Source organism: Pygocentrus nattereri, chromosome 22 (genome assembly GCF_015220715.1).
Source record: "Pygocentrus nattereri isolate fPygNat1 chromosome 22, fPygNat1.pri, whole genome shotgun sequence".
In the NCBI taxonomy this organism is placed as follows: Eukaryota; Metazoa; Chordata; class Actinopteri; order Characiformes; family Serrasalmidae; genus Pygocentrus; species Pygocentrus nattereri.
The window spans coordinates 24299140-24317938 of NC_051232.1; the positions used below are offsets into that span (position 1 = coordinate 24299140).

At 40.6% G+C, this 18799-nt stretch overlaps 1 protein-coding gene across 7 annotated transcripts in view; it reads right to left on the reverse strand.

Annotated features, from left to right (window-relative positions):
- Nucleotides 1-6719: 6719 nt before the first annotated feature.
- LOC108427444 (multiple PDZ domain protein) overlaps nt 6720-18799 on the reverse strand; it is a 78865-nt gene continuing 66785 nt past the window's right edge. For all 7 annotated transcript variants that reach the window (XM_017697598.2, XM_017697596.2, XM_017697593.2 and 4 more), the window contains 15 exons: nt 18004-18096; nt 17743-17817; nt 16755-16932; nt 14940-15085; nt 14701-14784; nt 13901-14094; nt 12901-13048; nt 12509-12595; nt 12310-12403; nt 12174-12211; nt 11271-11393; nt 10683-10787; nt 10508-10596; nt 9261-9384; nt 6720-8105 (listed from right to left, as the gene is read on the reverse strand). In XM_017697598.2, the coding sequence (XP_017553087.2) occupies nt 7959-8105; nt 9261-9384; nt 10508-10596; nt 10683-10787; nt 11271-11393; nt 12174-12211; nt 12310-12403; nt 12509-12595; nt 12901-13048; nt 13901-14094; nt 14701-14784; nt 14940-15085; nt 16755-16932; nt 17743-17817; nt 18004-18096 (1725 nt within the window). In that variant the 3' untranslated portion in view covers nt 6720-7958. The remainder of the gene's footprint in view (nt 8106-9260; nt 9385-10507; nt 10597-10682; nt 10788-11270; nt 11394-12173; nt 12212-12309; nt 12404-12508; nt 12596-12900; nt 13049-13900; nt 14095-14700; nt 14785-14939; nt 15086-16754; nt 16933-17742; nt 17818-18003; nt 18097-18799) is intronic.

Here is an 18799-nt window from a genome sequence, read left to right on the forward strand (position 1 = left end):
ACCAGTAGAAATGATCCAAAATGATATGGAATAAAATCTTATTACATTAACTCATGTATGGTAACACAATTAAAGACTAAGGCTACATGACGCCTACATAAGCCTTTAATGACAACTGACGTAAAGCTATTTAGAGGTTTATAAAGGCTTAATCCTACAAGTGTCAGCTGTCATAAAGGCTGGTTTTGTCCATTTTGATGTGATCTTGCCTCAGCCAGTGTTATGACAACTGACACTTAGAATAAGCTTTTATAAATGTTTATACAGCTTTATGTTGGTTGGTCATTAAAATGAATGCTGCCATTGTGTTGTTTTGTTTCAGCATTGACTGTATACATATATATGCATGCATATGAAATTTCTCACTTCATCAGAACTGACTTGTTCAACTGAAGAATTATTTTGATACATTTAGGAACTCGATGTGCAGCAGTGCACATTAAGATTTATGTCATTAAATGAAAAGTAATGTTGAAACACTTGTTGAAATAGACCTGTTGAGATACAGGCCATTTTCTTTTGGATGGTGTAATTTACAGGATCATAAATTAGCTCAGGCACTCTGCAAAGTCAGCAACTAGAGTCACAACAATCCTGTCCTCTGACCCACTCCATACTTTACCGTAAGAGAAGCCAGCTGGAGTGGATTTAATAGAATGACAGCAGATAAAGAGCACTTTTCTTGTCCTTGATTCTGTGCTGTAGAGAGCTTCTACTGTATGCAAAGTATCTACAGTAAAGAGTGCTTGACTACACAAATGCTTTGGTTAACATGCAAAATCATGCTAGGTCATGCTGGTAAGGCTCTCAAGCGCTGGTCCTGTTTTCATATGCCATAATACCTGCTTGACCATATTGCATTTGTATTGGGATGTATGATGATTGCGATATACTATACTTTTTATACTCATCATCATCATCGTCATTGCCCGCTAGTCCAAACAGGGTCGCGGTAGCAGTTGGGAGAGCAGAGAATCCCAGATGACCCTGTCCCCCGCAACTTCCTCCACCTCATTCCTGGGGACCCCAAGCCGCTCCCAGGCCAACTTGGAGACATAATCCCTCCAGCGGGTCCTAGGGCGACCCCGGGGTCTTGTCCTGGTAGGCCGTGCCTGGAACACCCCCACCGGGAGGCGTCCAGGAGGCATCCGGATCAGATGCCCGAACCACCTCAGCTGGCTCCTCTCAATGCGGAGGAGTAGCGGCTCTACTCTGAGCTCCTTCCGGATGACCAAGCTCCTCACTCTATCGCAGAGCGTGTAGCCCGCCACCTGACGAAGAAAGCTAATTTCCGCCGCTTGTATTCGCAATCTCGTTCTTTCGGTCATTACCCACAGCTCATGACCATAGGTGAGGGTTGGGATGTAGATCGACCGGTAAACAGAGAGCTTCGCCTTTTGGCTCAACTCCCTCTTCACCACTACAGTCCAGTACAGTGACCGCATTACTGCTGCCGCCTGTCCCAGCCTACGGCCGATCTCACGATCCCTCTTCCCATCACTCGTGAACAAGACCCCAAGATACTTAAACTCCTCCACCTCGGGTAGGTCCTTTCCCCTTACCTGGAGTGGGGATGCCATCCTTTTCCGGGCCAAGACCATGGACTCAGACTTGGAAGTGCTGATCCGCATATCAACCGCTTCACACTCAGCTGCCAACCGCTCCAGCGAGCGTTGGAGGCATCCATGTGATTCCGCCAAAAGAACAACATCATCTGCAAATAGCAGAGACGCCACCCTCCGGCCTCATAAGCCTTCTCCAAGTCCACAAAACACATGTAGACTGGGTTGGCAAACTCCCATGCCCCCTCAACAATCTGTGAGCGGGTGAAAAGCTGATCCATTGTTCCACGGCCGGGACAGAATCCACATTGTTCCTCCTCAATCTGAGGTTCAACTATCGGTCGGAGCCTCCTTTCCAGCACCTTGGCATAGACTTTCCCAGGAAGGCTGAGCAGTGTGATACCCTGATAATTGGCACACACCCTCCGGTTCCCCTTTTTAAAAATAGGGACCACCACCCCAGTCTGCCAGTCCAAGGGTACTGTTCCTGAGGTCCATGCAATATTGCAAAGGCGTGTTAGCCATGACAGCCCCACAATATCCAGAGCCTTAAGCATTTCTGGACGAATCTCAGCCACCCCCGGTGCTTTACCACTGAGGAGCTTACCAACTACCTCAGTGACCTCCACCAGGGAAATGGAACTTGACACCCCAGAAGCCTCTGGCCCTGACTCCCGTGAGGGAGGCACGTCTCCCGGATTAAGAAGTGCTCCTTCCACCGACCGACAATATCCTCATTCGAAGTCAGAGTTTCTCCACCCTTGCCGAATACAGCTTGGGTGCAGCCACCCCGACCCCTCCTGAGTCGCCGGACAGTTGTCCAGAACCTCTTTGAGGCCAAACGAAAGTCTTTTTCCAAGGCCTCACCAAACTCCTCCCATGCCCTGGATTTTGCTTCTGCCACCGTTGCAACTGCCACCTTTTTTGCCTGTCGGTACCTATCTGCTGAATCGGGAGTCCTTTGGGCCAACCAGTCCCTAAAGGCCTCTTTCTTCAGCTTGACGGCCTCCCTCACCACCGGTGTCCACCAGGAGGTTCTTGGGTTACTGCCCCGACAGGCACCCACAAGCTTTTGGCCACAGCTACGCCTGGCAGCTTCCACAATGGAGGTTTTGAACAGGGTCCATTCAGACTCCATGTCCCCTACCTCCTCCGGGACGTGAGAAAAGCTCTCCCGGAGGTGGGAGTTGAAATCATTCCGAACAGGGGCCTATGAAAGTCGTTCCCAGCACACCCTCACTATTCGCTTGGGCCTACTGGGTCTGACCATCAGTCTTCCCTGCCATATGATCCAACTCACCACCAGATGGTGATCAGTTGACAGCTCAGCACCTCTCTTCACCCTAGTGTCCAGAACATATGGTCCCAAGTCAGATGAAACGACAACAAAGTCAATCATTGACCTTTGACCCAAGGAGCTCTGGTACCATGTACACTCATGAACATCCTTGTGTTCGAACTTTTTGTTCGTTATGGACTATCCATGCCTGGCACAGAAGTCCAATAACAACTCACCATTCGGGTTTAGATTGGGCAGGCCGTTCTTCCCAATCACGCCACCCCAGGTCTCCCAGTCATTGCCAATGTGAGCATTGAAGTCTCCCAGTAGGACTATGGAGTCTGTAGGCGGGACCCTTTCCAGAACCCCACCCACTCGCTCCAGGAAGGCTGAATACTCTGACCTGTTGTTTGGTGCATATGCACAGACAACAGTCAAAGTTTTCCTCTCTGCGATTTTAATTCGCATTGAGGCGACCCTCTCGTCCACCGGGACAAACTCCAACTGCCTGGTCACCAGCCGGGGAATTGTGTGTATCCCCACACCTGCCCGGCGCCTCTCACCCTGTGCAACCCCTGAGTAGAAGAGAGACCAAGTCCTATCCAGGAGTTTGGTTCCAGAGCCGACACTGTGGGTGGAGGTGAGCCCAACTATATCTAGTTGGTACCTCTCAACCTCCTGCACAAGTTCCGGCTCCTTCCCCCCCAGTGAGGTTATATTCCATGTACCAAGAGCTAGTTTCTGCTGCAGTGGCCTAGGCCAACTAGGGCCTCCCCGCAATCTCCCACTGCCAATATGGCACTGCACCGCTCCCCCTTGCTGGACCTTGCGGGTGGTGGGCCCACATGGCCTCCCCACGTTGCCTCTTCGGGCTGAGCCCGGCCGGATTACGTGGGCTGCCCGGCCACCAGGCGCTCGCCGTGGAACACTACCCCCAGGCCTGGCTCCAGGGGTAGGTCCCGGTGACCCTTTCCCGGCAGGGTACACGATTTCTTGTGCCCGATGTGCATGGAGAACTGGATCGTGTTAGTCTGGGTCTTCACTCCAGACCTGTTCGCCCTGGGAGACCCTACCAGGAGCATATTGCTCCCGACGACTTAGCTCTGAAGATCCCTAGACCACACAAGCCCTTCCGCAACGACAAGGCCCCTATCCAGGAATGGACTTTTTTTATACTAATGTATAAAAAAAAAAAGCACACTGGTAAACCGCTTATGTGACGTGATTAATGAGAGTCCACATTTTTTTTCAACCAATGTCAATGATTTGACATTGAAACACTTGGGAAACACTAGGGATGTTTTTCTGAAGTGTCTGATGTGGTTGAGAATAAAGTTTCCAACAAGCTTTGTTGCCCAGTGAATATTCACTTGGTGAATAACTAGATTACACCATTTTTTCCATGCTGAGGGGGTGTTTGCATGTAAGAGCAAAGGACAGCAATATCAATTACTGTCCCAATTTGGAGTTTTACTTGCTTCAGGCAGTTGGACAATTATTAATGTTTCTCCAATGTAAAGACCAAGGGTTGCAATGTCAACAGTACGTACATTTTATTTACTATCCAAATGACTAGTGAATCTACATGTGGCTTCAGCATGTTTATCTGACCACGTGTCATGTTCATAGCCATTTCTTGTGATGACATTCTATCAAAGAGCTTTTGGAGGCATTAACCCCTTAAATTGCCAGGGCCCACCAGCAGACACATTTTATTTCACACTTCTATAACCTACGAACCAGTTTGCATTGAAGTCCCTGTAGTTACTGAATTATAAGCCTTAGTATGTAAAAAGCCTGGAACCTTAAAGGGTAAAACCAAAACCAAGGAACTGAGAGCTAGAGTCCAGCACTGTTTGCTGATCCCCTGCTCTAACATTCCAAATATTCCAAAACCTGGCAGTTCATTGGTCCGTGGGATCAGGTCAGTTTGAAGAGAAAAATCTCCAAACTGTGCTGGAATCTGGAGTCTCAAAAATGGAGCATTTCACCTTGACCTACTTTGAATGACTGTTTGAATCTGGGGAATTCTCTCCTTTAACAAACAAGATATTGTGCAGCTCTAAACAGCACTGCTAATCCATGGCCTTCTATTCTCTTCTTCTGCTTAAGGTATTACATGAAGTAAAACTGGAAAAAAATTTGTTTGTTTATTAGCTGAACTTGTATGTTTTGCTGTGGATAGTTTTTTAGCATTTTATTTTATTTATAGCTCATCGTGCTGGTTTTGTATATAGACTTAGTATTTTTGTCAATCAAGAATTCAGGGTCTCTTTCTGTTTTCTCTCTGATGATATGCTGTAGCAGTAGATATAGTTACTGTGGACTAACAACGAAGTACTCATCCATTGCTCTGTCTCTCCTTTTTCTTTGTTAAGCTTGAGGGTGGAACTTGTGGAGTTCTATTTTTGCAGTGATATGAATGTAGATGTTTTGGGGTTTTTTTTTGGTGATACTTTTGGTAATTATTATTTTTGTTTTTTACTTTTTCAGAAAATCCCATGTCTGTTCAGAAAGACTGCTGATTTTAAACGAGGTTACATGTGTAGAGCGAGAGAGCGCGAGAGAGAGAACATGACTAAAAAAGGGCAAGCATGCTCGGCCTGCAATCCCTACTGGCCAGTAAATGTGTATTTTCACACACAATTTTCCGGAGAATCTTTTTTCCGCTCAGTAGCACAATTTACCACTGTAGACAAGAACCCAGACTAAAGAGAAAGATTTACCATTTTAAACAGGTACTCCAGTATTTTCTTCAACCTAGTGTCTATCTGCTGTACCTGTTCTGCACAGTTGACCACAGACAATTTTGAAGAGATTCCTGCAGAAAATCTGTTGACTCTGAACACACTTATAATAGAAGCCATTCGGGCAAGTCCTGAATTCTATTGAGCACTTATGCCAATAGTGCATTTCAGGGAACATGTATTAACTGACTAGAGAATCTGCAAGCAACATAGTAGTGTGGGCAGGGTTTTTACAGGTTCCGCCCAACAACATGCGCTTACTCTGTAAAATACACCAACAAGCCACTTCATGACACTGACATAGTAGTGTGTGGTGGTGGTATGAGTAGATCAGACAGCAGTGGCGCTGCAATTTTCAAACGCTGTGTCCACTCACTGTCCACTCTATTAGACACTCCTACCAACCAGAGCAACACACACTAACATACTACCACGTCAGTTTCACTGCAGTGCTGAGAACGATCCACCACCCAAATAATACCTGCTCACTGATGGTCCTGTGCGGGTCCTGACTATAGATGAGTGAGGTAGAGGAGGGCTAACAAATTCTGCAGAGAAACAGATAAAATACACTCTGTAATTGTGGTACTACAAAGTACATCTATATGGTAGGCAGAGCTGATCAAATGGACTGTGTGTAGAATGAAGGAAATGTATTTAATGAAGTTGGTGCTGCAGGTAGAGATTAGGTTAAAAATCCTGCTGCACTCCTTTAACCTGTTAGAATAGTAAAGCTTTGTCTCCCCTAACCTCTCTCGATCACAGAAACAAAAACAAGATTTGGGGTGGAGTATCATACATGTCCAGCCAATTCCGCCCCCTGTTGACAGAAGTGAGTAAAGTTGCAACAGAAGTGCCATAGCTTTTAGAGTAGTAAAGAATGTCCTACAGTGCCATATAGTCTATTTTTCCATGATTTTAAATGAATGCCTAAGCTTCAGGACTGTACAGATGATAATACTGCACTGCATTGTTACAAGGGAGTGACTCATGGCATTGTACATGTGTATTTCTAAGATTTTCTTTTCATCAACATTGTCAGCACTGAAACTACTTAAAAAAAGTGTCATTGTTTTTTATGACTGTATTGCTCTTTTTTGTAATCCATACAATAAAGCAAAGTAAAAGGAGTTTGTGGTGACGGACATAATCCACTGAAGGTCACTTTTATTCATTTAGCTGCAGAAAAAAAAACTCAATACTGGGTTTCAGAATTGCTTGTGTGTAGAGATTCATTTCTCTAACTGCAACATAATCCACACTGACAGAAAAACACATGATGAACATTAGCATGAATACTGTAAATAGCATTAAATAAAGACATGGTGTGAATTAGCAGCCAGATCTAACAAATATATAACAGACAGTTAATCCATTTGTTTCTCATTAATACCTGCATTTAAGACTCAGATGTCTTTAATAGTCTCTCTGGTTCATAAATAACACAGTTTGGATGGCTAAATAATTCTCCCACTTCATACTTCTTATTATAACAGAGTATCTCTTCAAAGCATTCACATAATTATGATCGCTAAGACCAGCAGTCAGATTGTCTTTCAGAGGACGTAATCTAGTCAGAAGTCGTGGCTAGCCATTTTTTGCAGTCTAGGACTAGGAGTATTGCCTAAAGTACTTATTTCTTAGAATGTTTACAGAATAAAAAAGGAAACAAAAAACAACAACCTAAATTAACAAAAGGTGTTATGGAAGTTTTATATTAAAACTACATTAAGAAAGGTACTTCACTACCTTCAAGCTTTTAGAAAACATTAAGCACTGAATCATATCCTAATCAATATGAGGTCATGTCTCCTCATTGAACTGATGCAGCACTGAATTTGAGGTGGAAATTTACTCTCTGAAGATGAGCAGAGTAATGATATTAATGCAGAACTAATTTAAGCTGGACAGACTATAAGAAGTATTCATGATGATGTTTCACGATGGAAAAAGGCTACTGATGAAGGTGGCTGGTAAACAGTAGCTTAGTTATTCAACTACCCAGTACTGATATCAGCACAGTTTAGGACAAAAGCAACAGTTTTAGAAGGGGCTTTACATTTAAAACAGCATACTAATCATAGTAAAAACGATATCTGGGGTACGTTTAACATTTCTACAGCATCAATGATAAACATCACATTGTGTAGGCAGCTTGAGCCAGTGTTACTAATGGCTCTACTTGAGTGCTCTCTGTAGATCACAAGAGCTAATACATGTCTGAATAAAAGCACACAAGCCATTTTAATCAGAGTGCAACAGTGACCGTGTGGATGTGGTTTGTATGAGCAAAATTCAAAGTGTCTTGTGAGAATGTTGTATATGACTGTTGTGTGCATGAAATTACATCTGTGTTCAGTGTATCTCTCTCTATGAAAGCACAGTGAGAGTGATGGTGCCTTTGGTTTTCTTCAGAATGCCAACTGCTTCCTCATGTGTAACTCCCTCTAAACTCTGACCGTTAACAGCAACGATCTGATCACCGCGCTTCAGACGCCCGTCCTCCGCTGCTGCGCCCTGCACACAAAGTATTTGTATTAGTATGCATATAATATATATTGAAACATTTGGGATCAACTGAAATAAACGGTTGTTTTATCCAATAACAAATGAAGATTATACATTAATAGGCACCATAAGGCATTTCAGAGGCTTAATTCAATATTTCATATTTGAAAATTGTTTGATGATCAACAATACACTACAATTATCTAATTACAGTCCCGTCATTTTTGTCAGGTGGGTGTCAATTTTATTATAACTTCTCAGAGCTACACAGCTTTCTCATGCATGGAGTCTTCTACAGCTCTGTTTATCATTCTAAATATCTCTAACATTTCTTTGTTTTTTTAGTTTCCTAAAATGATTTGATGTACATGAAGTTATACAGTATTACTATCATGTAAGAATTGTCTTATACATGTATCTGCTACAAAATTGGCTTTATGTGATATAAAACTCCAAATTTTTAAATAGTACTGTGTATCAAAGTTGTATTATTTTTTCCTCACACAATAACTGAATGATCCAGAATTCAATACATTGTGAGTTTAAATTCCTAACAAAAACAAAACAAAAAGATCATATCAATCCCATTTTCAAAGAACTGCACTGGCAGCCTGTATCTTTCAGGATAGAATTTAAAGTTCTGTTATTAGTTTTTACCGCTCTATATGATCTTAAAGTGCATACTTAGTTCTCTGAATGTCTGTTTATGTTCTAGCAAGTGATCTTAGATCTGCAGATACTGGCCTTCTGCAAATACCCTCCATAAAATTGAGAAAATGTGGAGAGACTCTCAGTTCAGGCTTTTAAACTGTAGAACTTAATTCCACCTTCTATTAGATAGTCAAGCTCAGTGCTCACTTTTAAGAAACATTTAAAAACATGTCTTTAGCTTAGCATTTAATTAATTAGAGTTTAATTAAAGCTAAGTAAACTCTATGGCTTTTGATATTTATCTTTTTAATTTGATCTGTTTTTTTTTTTTTTAATGATTTTAAATTAAATTAGTTTTATTTTAAATTATTTTATTTTAAATTAGTACTTAGTATTTCTTGTATTACTGTTAAACTTTATCACTTGTCTGTAAAGGTCTTTGAGCTGCCACTGGCATGAAAAGTGGTATATAACCAAAGATTATTATTATAAATTCAGAATAAAGCGTTTTACCTTTCCAAACACAGTTTTGACATAGATGGGCAGGTCTCCATGGGGGCTGCCAAAGCCGCCCACTATACTGAAGCCCAGACCGTCCGGCCCTCTCTCCAAACTAATCGTCTTACACTGAGGAGGACTTTGGAGACACAAATGTACACACACACACACAATTAGGGTGTTTTCACACCTGGTCCGTTTCAGCGCATGAGTCATGGTTTCCTTTGCATATGTGAACACACCCAATGAACTCAGACTCCTCAAAACGGCCTCAAGTTCGTTTTGTGGTTCGATTAATTTGTGCGTTATGAAAACAAAACGGCCCCAATCCGCTTCAGCTTTGCTTTACGGAGAAGACCTCGAGGCTCGGCGTTCACACAGCCAGTCTTCAGCAATTCAGCAGGTAAAACAGACCAAGCATCATTTATAAGGTTCTACTCAGGGTAAAGTCTGTCTGTGATCTGAGACAGACAGCAGTGCTGACATAGTAAAGCGATAAGATGTGAGAGCTTGCATGGTTTTACGGTGTTAAAGGCTCGAGCTGGCCACGCAACGCAGTTTTCAGCTACTTTCACACTAAACACTGAATTAATGAAAATTTGCCAGGTGGATCTTCAGTGAAGAGCACAGCCAAAAACAGAGCCCATCCCAGCAGACCCAGGGCCATTTTTACTATTTTGCGCAATGCACTTTGGCCAATCATTTCAGGACAGCCAATAGAAGAGCAGCAGACGGGTCTGATGGTTCTTCTTGTCACCTGATAGTTTGGATTTGTAAGAGAACTCACTTTGTGAGCCATGAGTGCTGTGAAAGGGGTCCAAGTTCTAATGGAGTGGTGGTCTGAACAAAAAGTGGTCTCAAAGGACCAGAAAGAAAACTGAGTCCTCTTTAGAGGTCACTTACAGTGTGAACACAAAATGAAATGAGGTCATTTGCAGTGGGTTCCCTTCCAGGTTCACTTTAACAGAACTCGGTTCGGTTTTTTTAAAACAAACTATATGTGAAAATTTTGTCTGTTAGATTTTGTGATATAACTCCAGTAACAACATTTAAGTACCATGTGGTTGCTATCATATCAAAATCTCCTTTTTTTAACATCATTTGAACCTGCTGTTTTGTGTGAACATTCTAGAATAAAATTAACCATAGTTCACTGAGATGGTCCAAAATTACCAGGGAAAAAAATATTTATTTAGCGTATTTTTTTAGCACATTTGGACAAGAAAAGCTCTGTATCTGTATGTGTGTAAGCTGATACACACCCCAGGTCATCGTGGAAGATACTGCTTGTGGTCAGTCCAGGTGTTTGATCTGGTGGGGGACCAGTCACTGTAGTATCACCAGCTACAACCTACATACAAAGATCAACCAAAAAAAATGAATGCTGCACATCACAGAGTGATACTGAATGAGTTTGCGTGTTGTGTTTATGTGTACCTGCAGTTGTATGGTCCCTGTGGTGTTTTTCAGCAGTGATACAGCTTGACTATGAGCCATACCATCTGTATATGTGCCACAGATAGATATAATCCTATCACCAACCTGAGAGAGAGATAAAAAATAATGATGATTGCAGTTGATTGGAATAATTTTAACTAGTGGTCTGCACAAGCATGAAGTTGAAGCCAGAAGCAAGCCCACAACTTCGAAATCACACCCAGCCCAACAGGTCCGGCTAAATTTGAAACCAGAACCCAAGCAGCTTGCATGAGACGCGTACTGCAGACACTTTGAGTTGATGGACAGAAAATGTCATGCTAAGATGAACATCATTCACCCTCCTCTGATCAACTGTTCATTCTGCTGTTCTAAAGTTCCTCTCACTACTGCTGCTACTTCAGAAATACGTAATGTATTTCAGATTCACTGTGACCTTGGACCAACACGTAATGTGAATGAGACTGATGTATTGTTAAGTTTCATTTAATTTAAAGGCACATTAACCCACTTTTTAACCCACTAGACTACAATGTTAGCAGAGAGAGAGAGAGAGAACATAAATATGATACACAAAAACAAACTCACTCTGAGTTTCTGTGTCTGTGCAGCTAAACCAGCAGGGTTCATCATGGCAATGAATATAGGCACATCTCCCAGAGGACTGCCCACACCGCCGGCTATACTGATGCCCAGGGAGTCAGATGGCCCCTGAAACACACAGACACAAACATAACATTCACACACTGAGTTGTGAGTTTTTTCAGTCCACCTACCTTGTACTACACTCACTGGCCATTTTATCAGGAATACCAACCATTTAAGTGCACAATCACAGATTTTAGTTCCATCTGTTGCTAACCAATTTATCTATGGAAATAGGCCACCATAGGACCACCACTGACCAGATATTATTTGTGAGTTGGATCATTCTAAGAACAACAGTGGCATTCACATGGTAGTGTGTGTGGTGCCGGTATGAGTGGAACAGACACGGCAGTGCTGCTGGAGTTTATAAACATCTCAGTGTCACTGCCGAGTTGAGAATAGTCCACCAACCAAAATATCTAGTAGGTCCTGACTGATCTCCAAATGAAAAGCTAGTTGATGACTAACATCAAGTTTCTTAGATGAAAGTCTGTTCACTCAGTGGCCATCTTGAAAATGCCCCTGGACAGTTATTTCCACTTATAAAAGACCAGACTCCTACCAATTTAAATGGGGAGACAGTTATAAACCTGAAATGTTCAGGTTTTAAATGCATATTTGAAATCAGTGATGAAATCTGACAAAACAGCATAAATAGTTTGTGGTGTCTAAAAAGATTTATGTACAAGGTGTACCAACAAGGTAGGAATGTCTAATAAAGTGGCCAGTAAGTGTACACACACCTGTATGTGTGACAGTCATACAAAACACAGTGTAACATGTAGATCAATAATACAATGAAGTCCAACAACACTTGAAGAATGAGTCTTTAGCATATCTTACCTTGGACAGCTCAATAGTTCTGACATCTTGGTCCAGTGCTGAGAGAGAAGAAAGAATGAATGTTAGACGAATAAAAATTCTAAAACTTATAAGTGTTCAGAACTGGAGCTATGAAGCAACAGCATACTAAGCTTACATTCATGACTCCTGCGGATTTCCAAGTCTCCCTGCAGGCTACCAGAGCCGGTGAAAGTCTGATGGGTGATCTTACAGCTTCCACCTTCACTCATCTACACATAAAAACATATGTACATCGGTTTTGCAGGCTCCAAACCACTACAAAACTAGCCAAAATGGATCAAAGTGTAATGGACTCTTCCAAAATCACTGCCCACCTGACTACCCTGAGACATGCGTCTCTCAGAGTGGAATGGCCCCGCCTTAAAACGACCCACCTCCACTTTGACTGGACCGACGCAACACTAATAAGACAGAGATTGCACAAGAAATATCTAAAGTTCATTGAAATAATCTGGCATCAACTTAAGACTATAGTATACACATTACAGGCTTATACCTCAATATAACATTGGCATGGAGAGAGAAATTCTAGTTAAAGTTGAAGTAAGGATGTATAAGTGCTTGGTAAGAAAATGTTTCTGATCATATATTTCTTCTTTAATTCATTCATTAATTTATTGATTTATACAGCAGATTCAAGATACTTAAAAATTCTGTGTAGTTTTATACACATGTTCTGGTTTTTGTAGCTTATTTGTTTGCTTACTTTCAGCAGGGCGGCAACAGACTCCTGTGTTGCAGATCGGACATCCTCATCATTAACAGACAGAATCTGATCTCCCTGCATGAGCCGCCCATCACTCTCTACGACTCCACCTTTAACGATGTCCGACACAAACACACCTGTATCGTTCCTGGGGATAAGAAGGAACATTACACCATTAATACATCATTATTAATTAAACAATAGTATAATGTCTTTGAAGTGTCAGTTTTGTCTACATCTATCCAAAGAAGCTTATGCTAGGCAAGTAGAGAAAGGGGCTCCCCTGTAGCAGCCTAGGGTTGATGGTTTGACCAAAAATTTTATTTACACATTTTTCCTCCTACCTTAAATGTAGCGGATGAGCCACATAGCTTATAAGTGATGCTCGTAGCCACCAGGTTAGCACTGTGTAATCTGCTTGTTTAAATCAACACACTTTTGCGGCAAACCATGCCGCAAAAAACTTGAGTAATCTCAAACAGGCTTGCTTAAGTAGTTTCTAACATGTTAACAGACTGTTATCTACAAAATGGATGAAAACACATTGAATTGCAAAAGCTAGCAGTGGCAGCCGTCCTTAACCCTGAATTGTGTCTGCTTTTGTCCACTGATGTCTCTAAACTTCCCTCACTTGTCAATTCACCTTTAATTCAGTTTCATTTGTATAGCTCCTTTCACAATTGAGATGTTGACAAAGCCCCTTTACAAGGTTTGGGTTGGAACCTAGATTTACTTTCTAGCTTTGTTGCATATGAAAATAGACGAAAGAATGTTTTCATAACTATATCAGCGTCTCCCGTTCAGGATCTTAGTAGGTCGGAGTCCAGATTTATCTCAGCACTTAGTTAACAGACTTAATATGTGCTTAAGCAGAGAAATGACCAAGCAATACTGAACTCCGGCCCTCCCAGACTGAAACTGGACACCTCTGAACTATATATATTAATTATATACATAGATGATTATGCTGTGTTATGAGTGTATGGGTTTATTCTGGTACCTTCTCCCGACAATACTGAGTCCAAGGCTTTGGCCTGGTTTCTTCTGCAGCTCCACAGTGAGAACATCCCATAGCTCCTCCTCCTTATACTGACCTTCATCACGGAACACGGTTAGACGTACTCTCTGAGGAGTCTGCCTCAGCACATTTATGGCCTCATCATGGGTTGCCATACGCAAGTCTATACCGTTCACCTGGAGAGAGATCATATAATCAAATAATCATAATATGCTAGTTATTATAACAACTGAATAGTGTAGGTGTAATGAACTGCGGCATTTCATGACTGCAGCCCTCTCATTCAAACACTTTTTAAAAGGCAGAATCAAGTAATGGCTCTCTTGATTAAACCAGTTATTTCCAACTACTGCAACGTCATGCGTTTGTTTCTTCAAGTCTGAAGTACTTGTATTACAAGTATTAACAAACAAAACACATCACTGAGGCAGCAATATCAGTTATTTAGCAGACTGCACTAATACTATACTAATATAATAATACTATGCATACATCAAAGAGCAGCAAACTAACAAAAGCAACACCAATGTGTAAAACTATAGCTCCCCTTAAAACAGAGATAAAGTAGTGGTATGAGAGTGAGAGTTAGTGCTGGACAGTATATATATATATATATATATACACACACACAGACATACAAAATATATTATATAAACACATAAGAATGCAACTTACCATGGTTAATTATTTTACATGTTTGACAGTCTAAATATATTTCTATAATGCTGATGTTTGACAGCTGTAGATGTTTTAATGTTGAAGACATTGTAGATGAATTTTACCTCAAGAATCTGGTCTCCAGCCCACAGCCTGCCATCTTTAGAAGCAGCTCCCTCCTCATACACCTCATGGATTATTATAGCACCCTGTAAAAAACACTGACATTAGTACTGTGTAGGTGGAGGTATGTGATAAGAGTACATGTGTGTTACATACTAAAAAAGAGGTCTTACAATTTTTGGAAAAAAAGATTTTCTCTCTCTCTCTCAAACACAAACACTAACATTTGTAGTCTATTTACCAACAGTGTGTCACAGCCTCCCACAATGCTAAGGCCGAGTCCTGTTCTCCCTTTAGAGATCTCAATGGTGGTCTCACAGCCAGGGATGATGGGACAGGTCACAGGGTCAGACACCAAGGTTGCAGGGGTTGATGACCTGCTGGAACCTGAAACACCATGGAAACGGCAGTCAAATAATCAATAACTATAAACCAGACAACAAGGCTGACAACACTAAAAGTAGTGGTGCATGGTGAGAAATGAGGGTGCAGTGGTTGAGATATTATTCAAGAGTAATGGAAAAACGTAATTATTACCCTCATACTGGAATTGCAATTACTGAACTGATAATTACAAGCAGTAACTGGGCAGCCTATTTTCATGCATTCATCCATTTTTCATGGCAAGAGTCTTCTAAATACATATGTTTCCAATAGTTACATCTGATTTAGTTTTGTTGAACTGTAAAGAACTATATGTAAAATTAAACAACTGTATTAAATTGGCTTTTATTTTTGGCTTAATGCTCTTTAGTATTAAGAATACATTTTTGAACGAAGCAGTGTATTTGAAATGTATCTCATGGCTAAAGAACTCTATTGCTTGTATTTTTTTCTATATTGGATGTTTATGTAAAATGAAAAAAAAAAGGTTCATCTTTAGAGACTTAACCTTTCTTACACTTACTGCAACTTACAGGGTGAGTCAAAAGTCACAGGGCAGGTTTTATTTTATTTTTTATTTCATTATTAACTTTTATCTCTTTTATTCGTTTTATCTGAAATAAATTGTGTATGCTGAGAAAATCCACAACGAACTCCACCTTCAGCACCGCATCGTGGAGGCTTGTGACACCATAAAAAATAAAATAAAACAAAACGGTGTCCTCTGACTTTTGACTCACACTTTATATCAACTACAGCCTAACCCATATACTGGTTGGCTAGTAATATTAATATTAGCGAATATCGACAACCAGGAGTTTAAACTAATAACATGAAGATAATTAGCATCTTTTTTTTTTGTCACGTCATCAAACACAAAGTCTTCTCAGGACAGGACCAAACGTCAAAACTTTAGTTATGCCACCATGGTTAAAATAACAAAAACCTAATCTTTTGCATGAAAATAACACAAAAAACGCAAAACATAACTGTATGAATAAAACTGATATAATACCAGAAAAAAATACCATGAATTATGGGTAACATATCCCCAGAAAAGTATATTATTTAAGACTGTGAGTTTCTGATGAATTGCTGATTAATGAAAACTGACAGTGAAATTTCACAATTAAAAGATATATCAGTTTCAACAATAACTTGCATATTCATATATTGTTGTATAACTAAAACTACTAGAGTATAACATTAAAACCTAAAACATAAATATAAAATAATATTATCCGATGTTACTGTTTGTCTAAATTTTAGCTCCTTAAAACTATTATCTGTATTGGTCATATTTTTTACTTTGTGTACAGATTATACTTTGAACTTATCGCTGTTGTCAGAACAAAACCTCCTATCTCCAATTTTGTTGTTTTTCAGTTTTGGACGTAATATGAAAATTTCATGATGAATGGACAAAAAGAAATGGCCCAAAATGACCTGTGGAAAAAGTCTGGTTCCATTGACTTACATTAAAAGTAAAGCCTGTTTTTTCCTTCTCCTGTAAAGTGACCATTTTGGAGATACGAGGTTTTCATCCCAAAATGTTCTTGGTATCAGTTTCAACATGTTAGTAATCTGTTATCATTATCAGCCTAGAAATGACACATCAGTACATCACTACTAAAATATTCTCAATGGTTTGATCTTCTCTCTGTGTACTCACTCCTGACTGGTTCTGTTTCTGGTGGCGTTGCTGAGGTCAGGGGCATGCTGGGTAAAGTGTCTGCACCTGGATCTGAGTCTCTGGTCATCTGATTGGATACGTTTGATATTGGGGTGTTGTCATCTCTACAGATGGTGAGCTTCACTGAGCTCATTGGTTTGTTCAGCAGTGACATCACCTACAAAAAACACAGTCAGTCAATGTCATGGATAATAATTCTTTGTCTTTACCTGGATGTCCCTTTTGGCTTTTGTTTGTTCTTTCTCAGATTAGACCTCCACCTGTTTAACCACTATGAGTTTGGATCTCCTTTTTTAAATTAAATGCTCAAAACTGTTTTTAATCTGTGAGCATCTGACTCATTACATTCTCATGTAAACAAGCAAACAAACATTACTGACATGTTGGTTAGAGGAATACAGTTAGAACTGGGGTGTCCAGTCTTATGCACATAGGGCTGGTGTAGCTGCAAGTGAGCAGGAGCTCACCTGATTCCATTTGTTTAATCATTTAATCATTGTTCAGCCATCAAACAACTAATCCTGTGCAGTCCTGCTTTGTTGGAAAGAAAACCTGCAGCCTCACTGGGCCTTTATGGATAAGATCGGACATTGCTGAATTAGAAGAACAGATTCAGGAACGTCTCAGTGCACTCCGGCCATTGCATGGAAATTCAATCTGCTGCACATATAATTTCATCTAACAGAGAATTAATTAGATTAACTAGCCACTGGATAGTAAAAGCAAATAAATATCATGTACTTTTGCAGAGTATTGTATCTAATAATACAACATAGTACATATATGGAAAAAAGGAAAAGGATGAAAAAATAAATGCCAGAAATCAACAGAAAAATCAAAAAGATGATAAGGCAACAAAACAATATATACAATGAACAGCCAATGTCTTATTTGTTTAAAAGACATTAAGCAAAACGTGGGCTGTTTTGGAATAGCATAAATGTCAGGAGCTGTGTGAGTTTGGTACCTTTTCCACAGAGAAGCCCAGCACCATTTCATCATCCACTGCCAGCAGTCTGTCTTCTGCCTGTATACTGCCCTCCTGAACACACACACCATTTGTAAATGTCTCTTATTTCTTTTATTTCTTATATAATACTCAGTTGCAACTTACTTTACTACATGTTTACCACTGTGGTGACTGTGTATTGCACCACAGGCCCTACACATATGCACACAAATTACAACAATAAACTTGTATTACATTAAACAGATCTGGGGCCTGTACCTTTCTGGCCGCTCCGTCGTCCATAATACTCTGCACGATCATGCCGTTCCCGCTGTCCTCCTCCATCAAGACCAGTCCCACACCACTCTCCTCCTGTTTTCCAAGTAAAGAAGGAACAAGATTCACTGATAAGAGGCCTTTTTGCTGGTGCAAGACTTTGCATCATAGTTATGCATAGATTAAAGAAAATCTGCTATTGGGAGTCAACTACAGTGCTGAAGCAGGGGCCATATTACTGAACCATCCGGAAATCATATCTCTTTGGCACTCTATGACACTTTCAGTTAGGAGTGAATTTAGTAAAACTGCTATTATAGAATAACAATTCTGTTATCATCCTAAGTCCAAAACTCACCAAATAAAATATTACAGTGTTGGTGAAGAATAGTGAGGAGACTAAGTTAAATGTGTGGCTGTTTACTATGGGGAGAAATGTTAGGGCGGCTCACACGCTTGTTGAAGTCTTGAGACATGGAAACTGATACTGGTGAGCAGCAATGCCCTGATAAACAGCCGGGGCAGTGTCACAGTATTACTACGTTTTCCTATAAACTTCTAGTTCATCACACTATAGCTTAGTTTTGACATTTCACTTACAGTGGTAGCTGTCTAGCTAAGTAACTTACATTTTTAATTCTATTTTGATTACGTATTTTTCAGCTGTGTGTATCGTCGATTCTGTAAGATCAGATAGAATCCCTAAATGAAGATAAATTTCGTTTCTATATCACAAATTTGTGAAAAATATTCTTTTGTCAGATCTTCAGTTATGAAAGTGGGTAGCTTTTGGCCACAG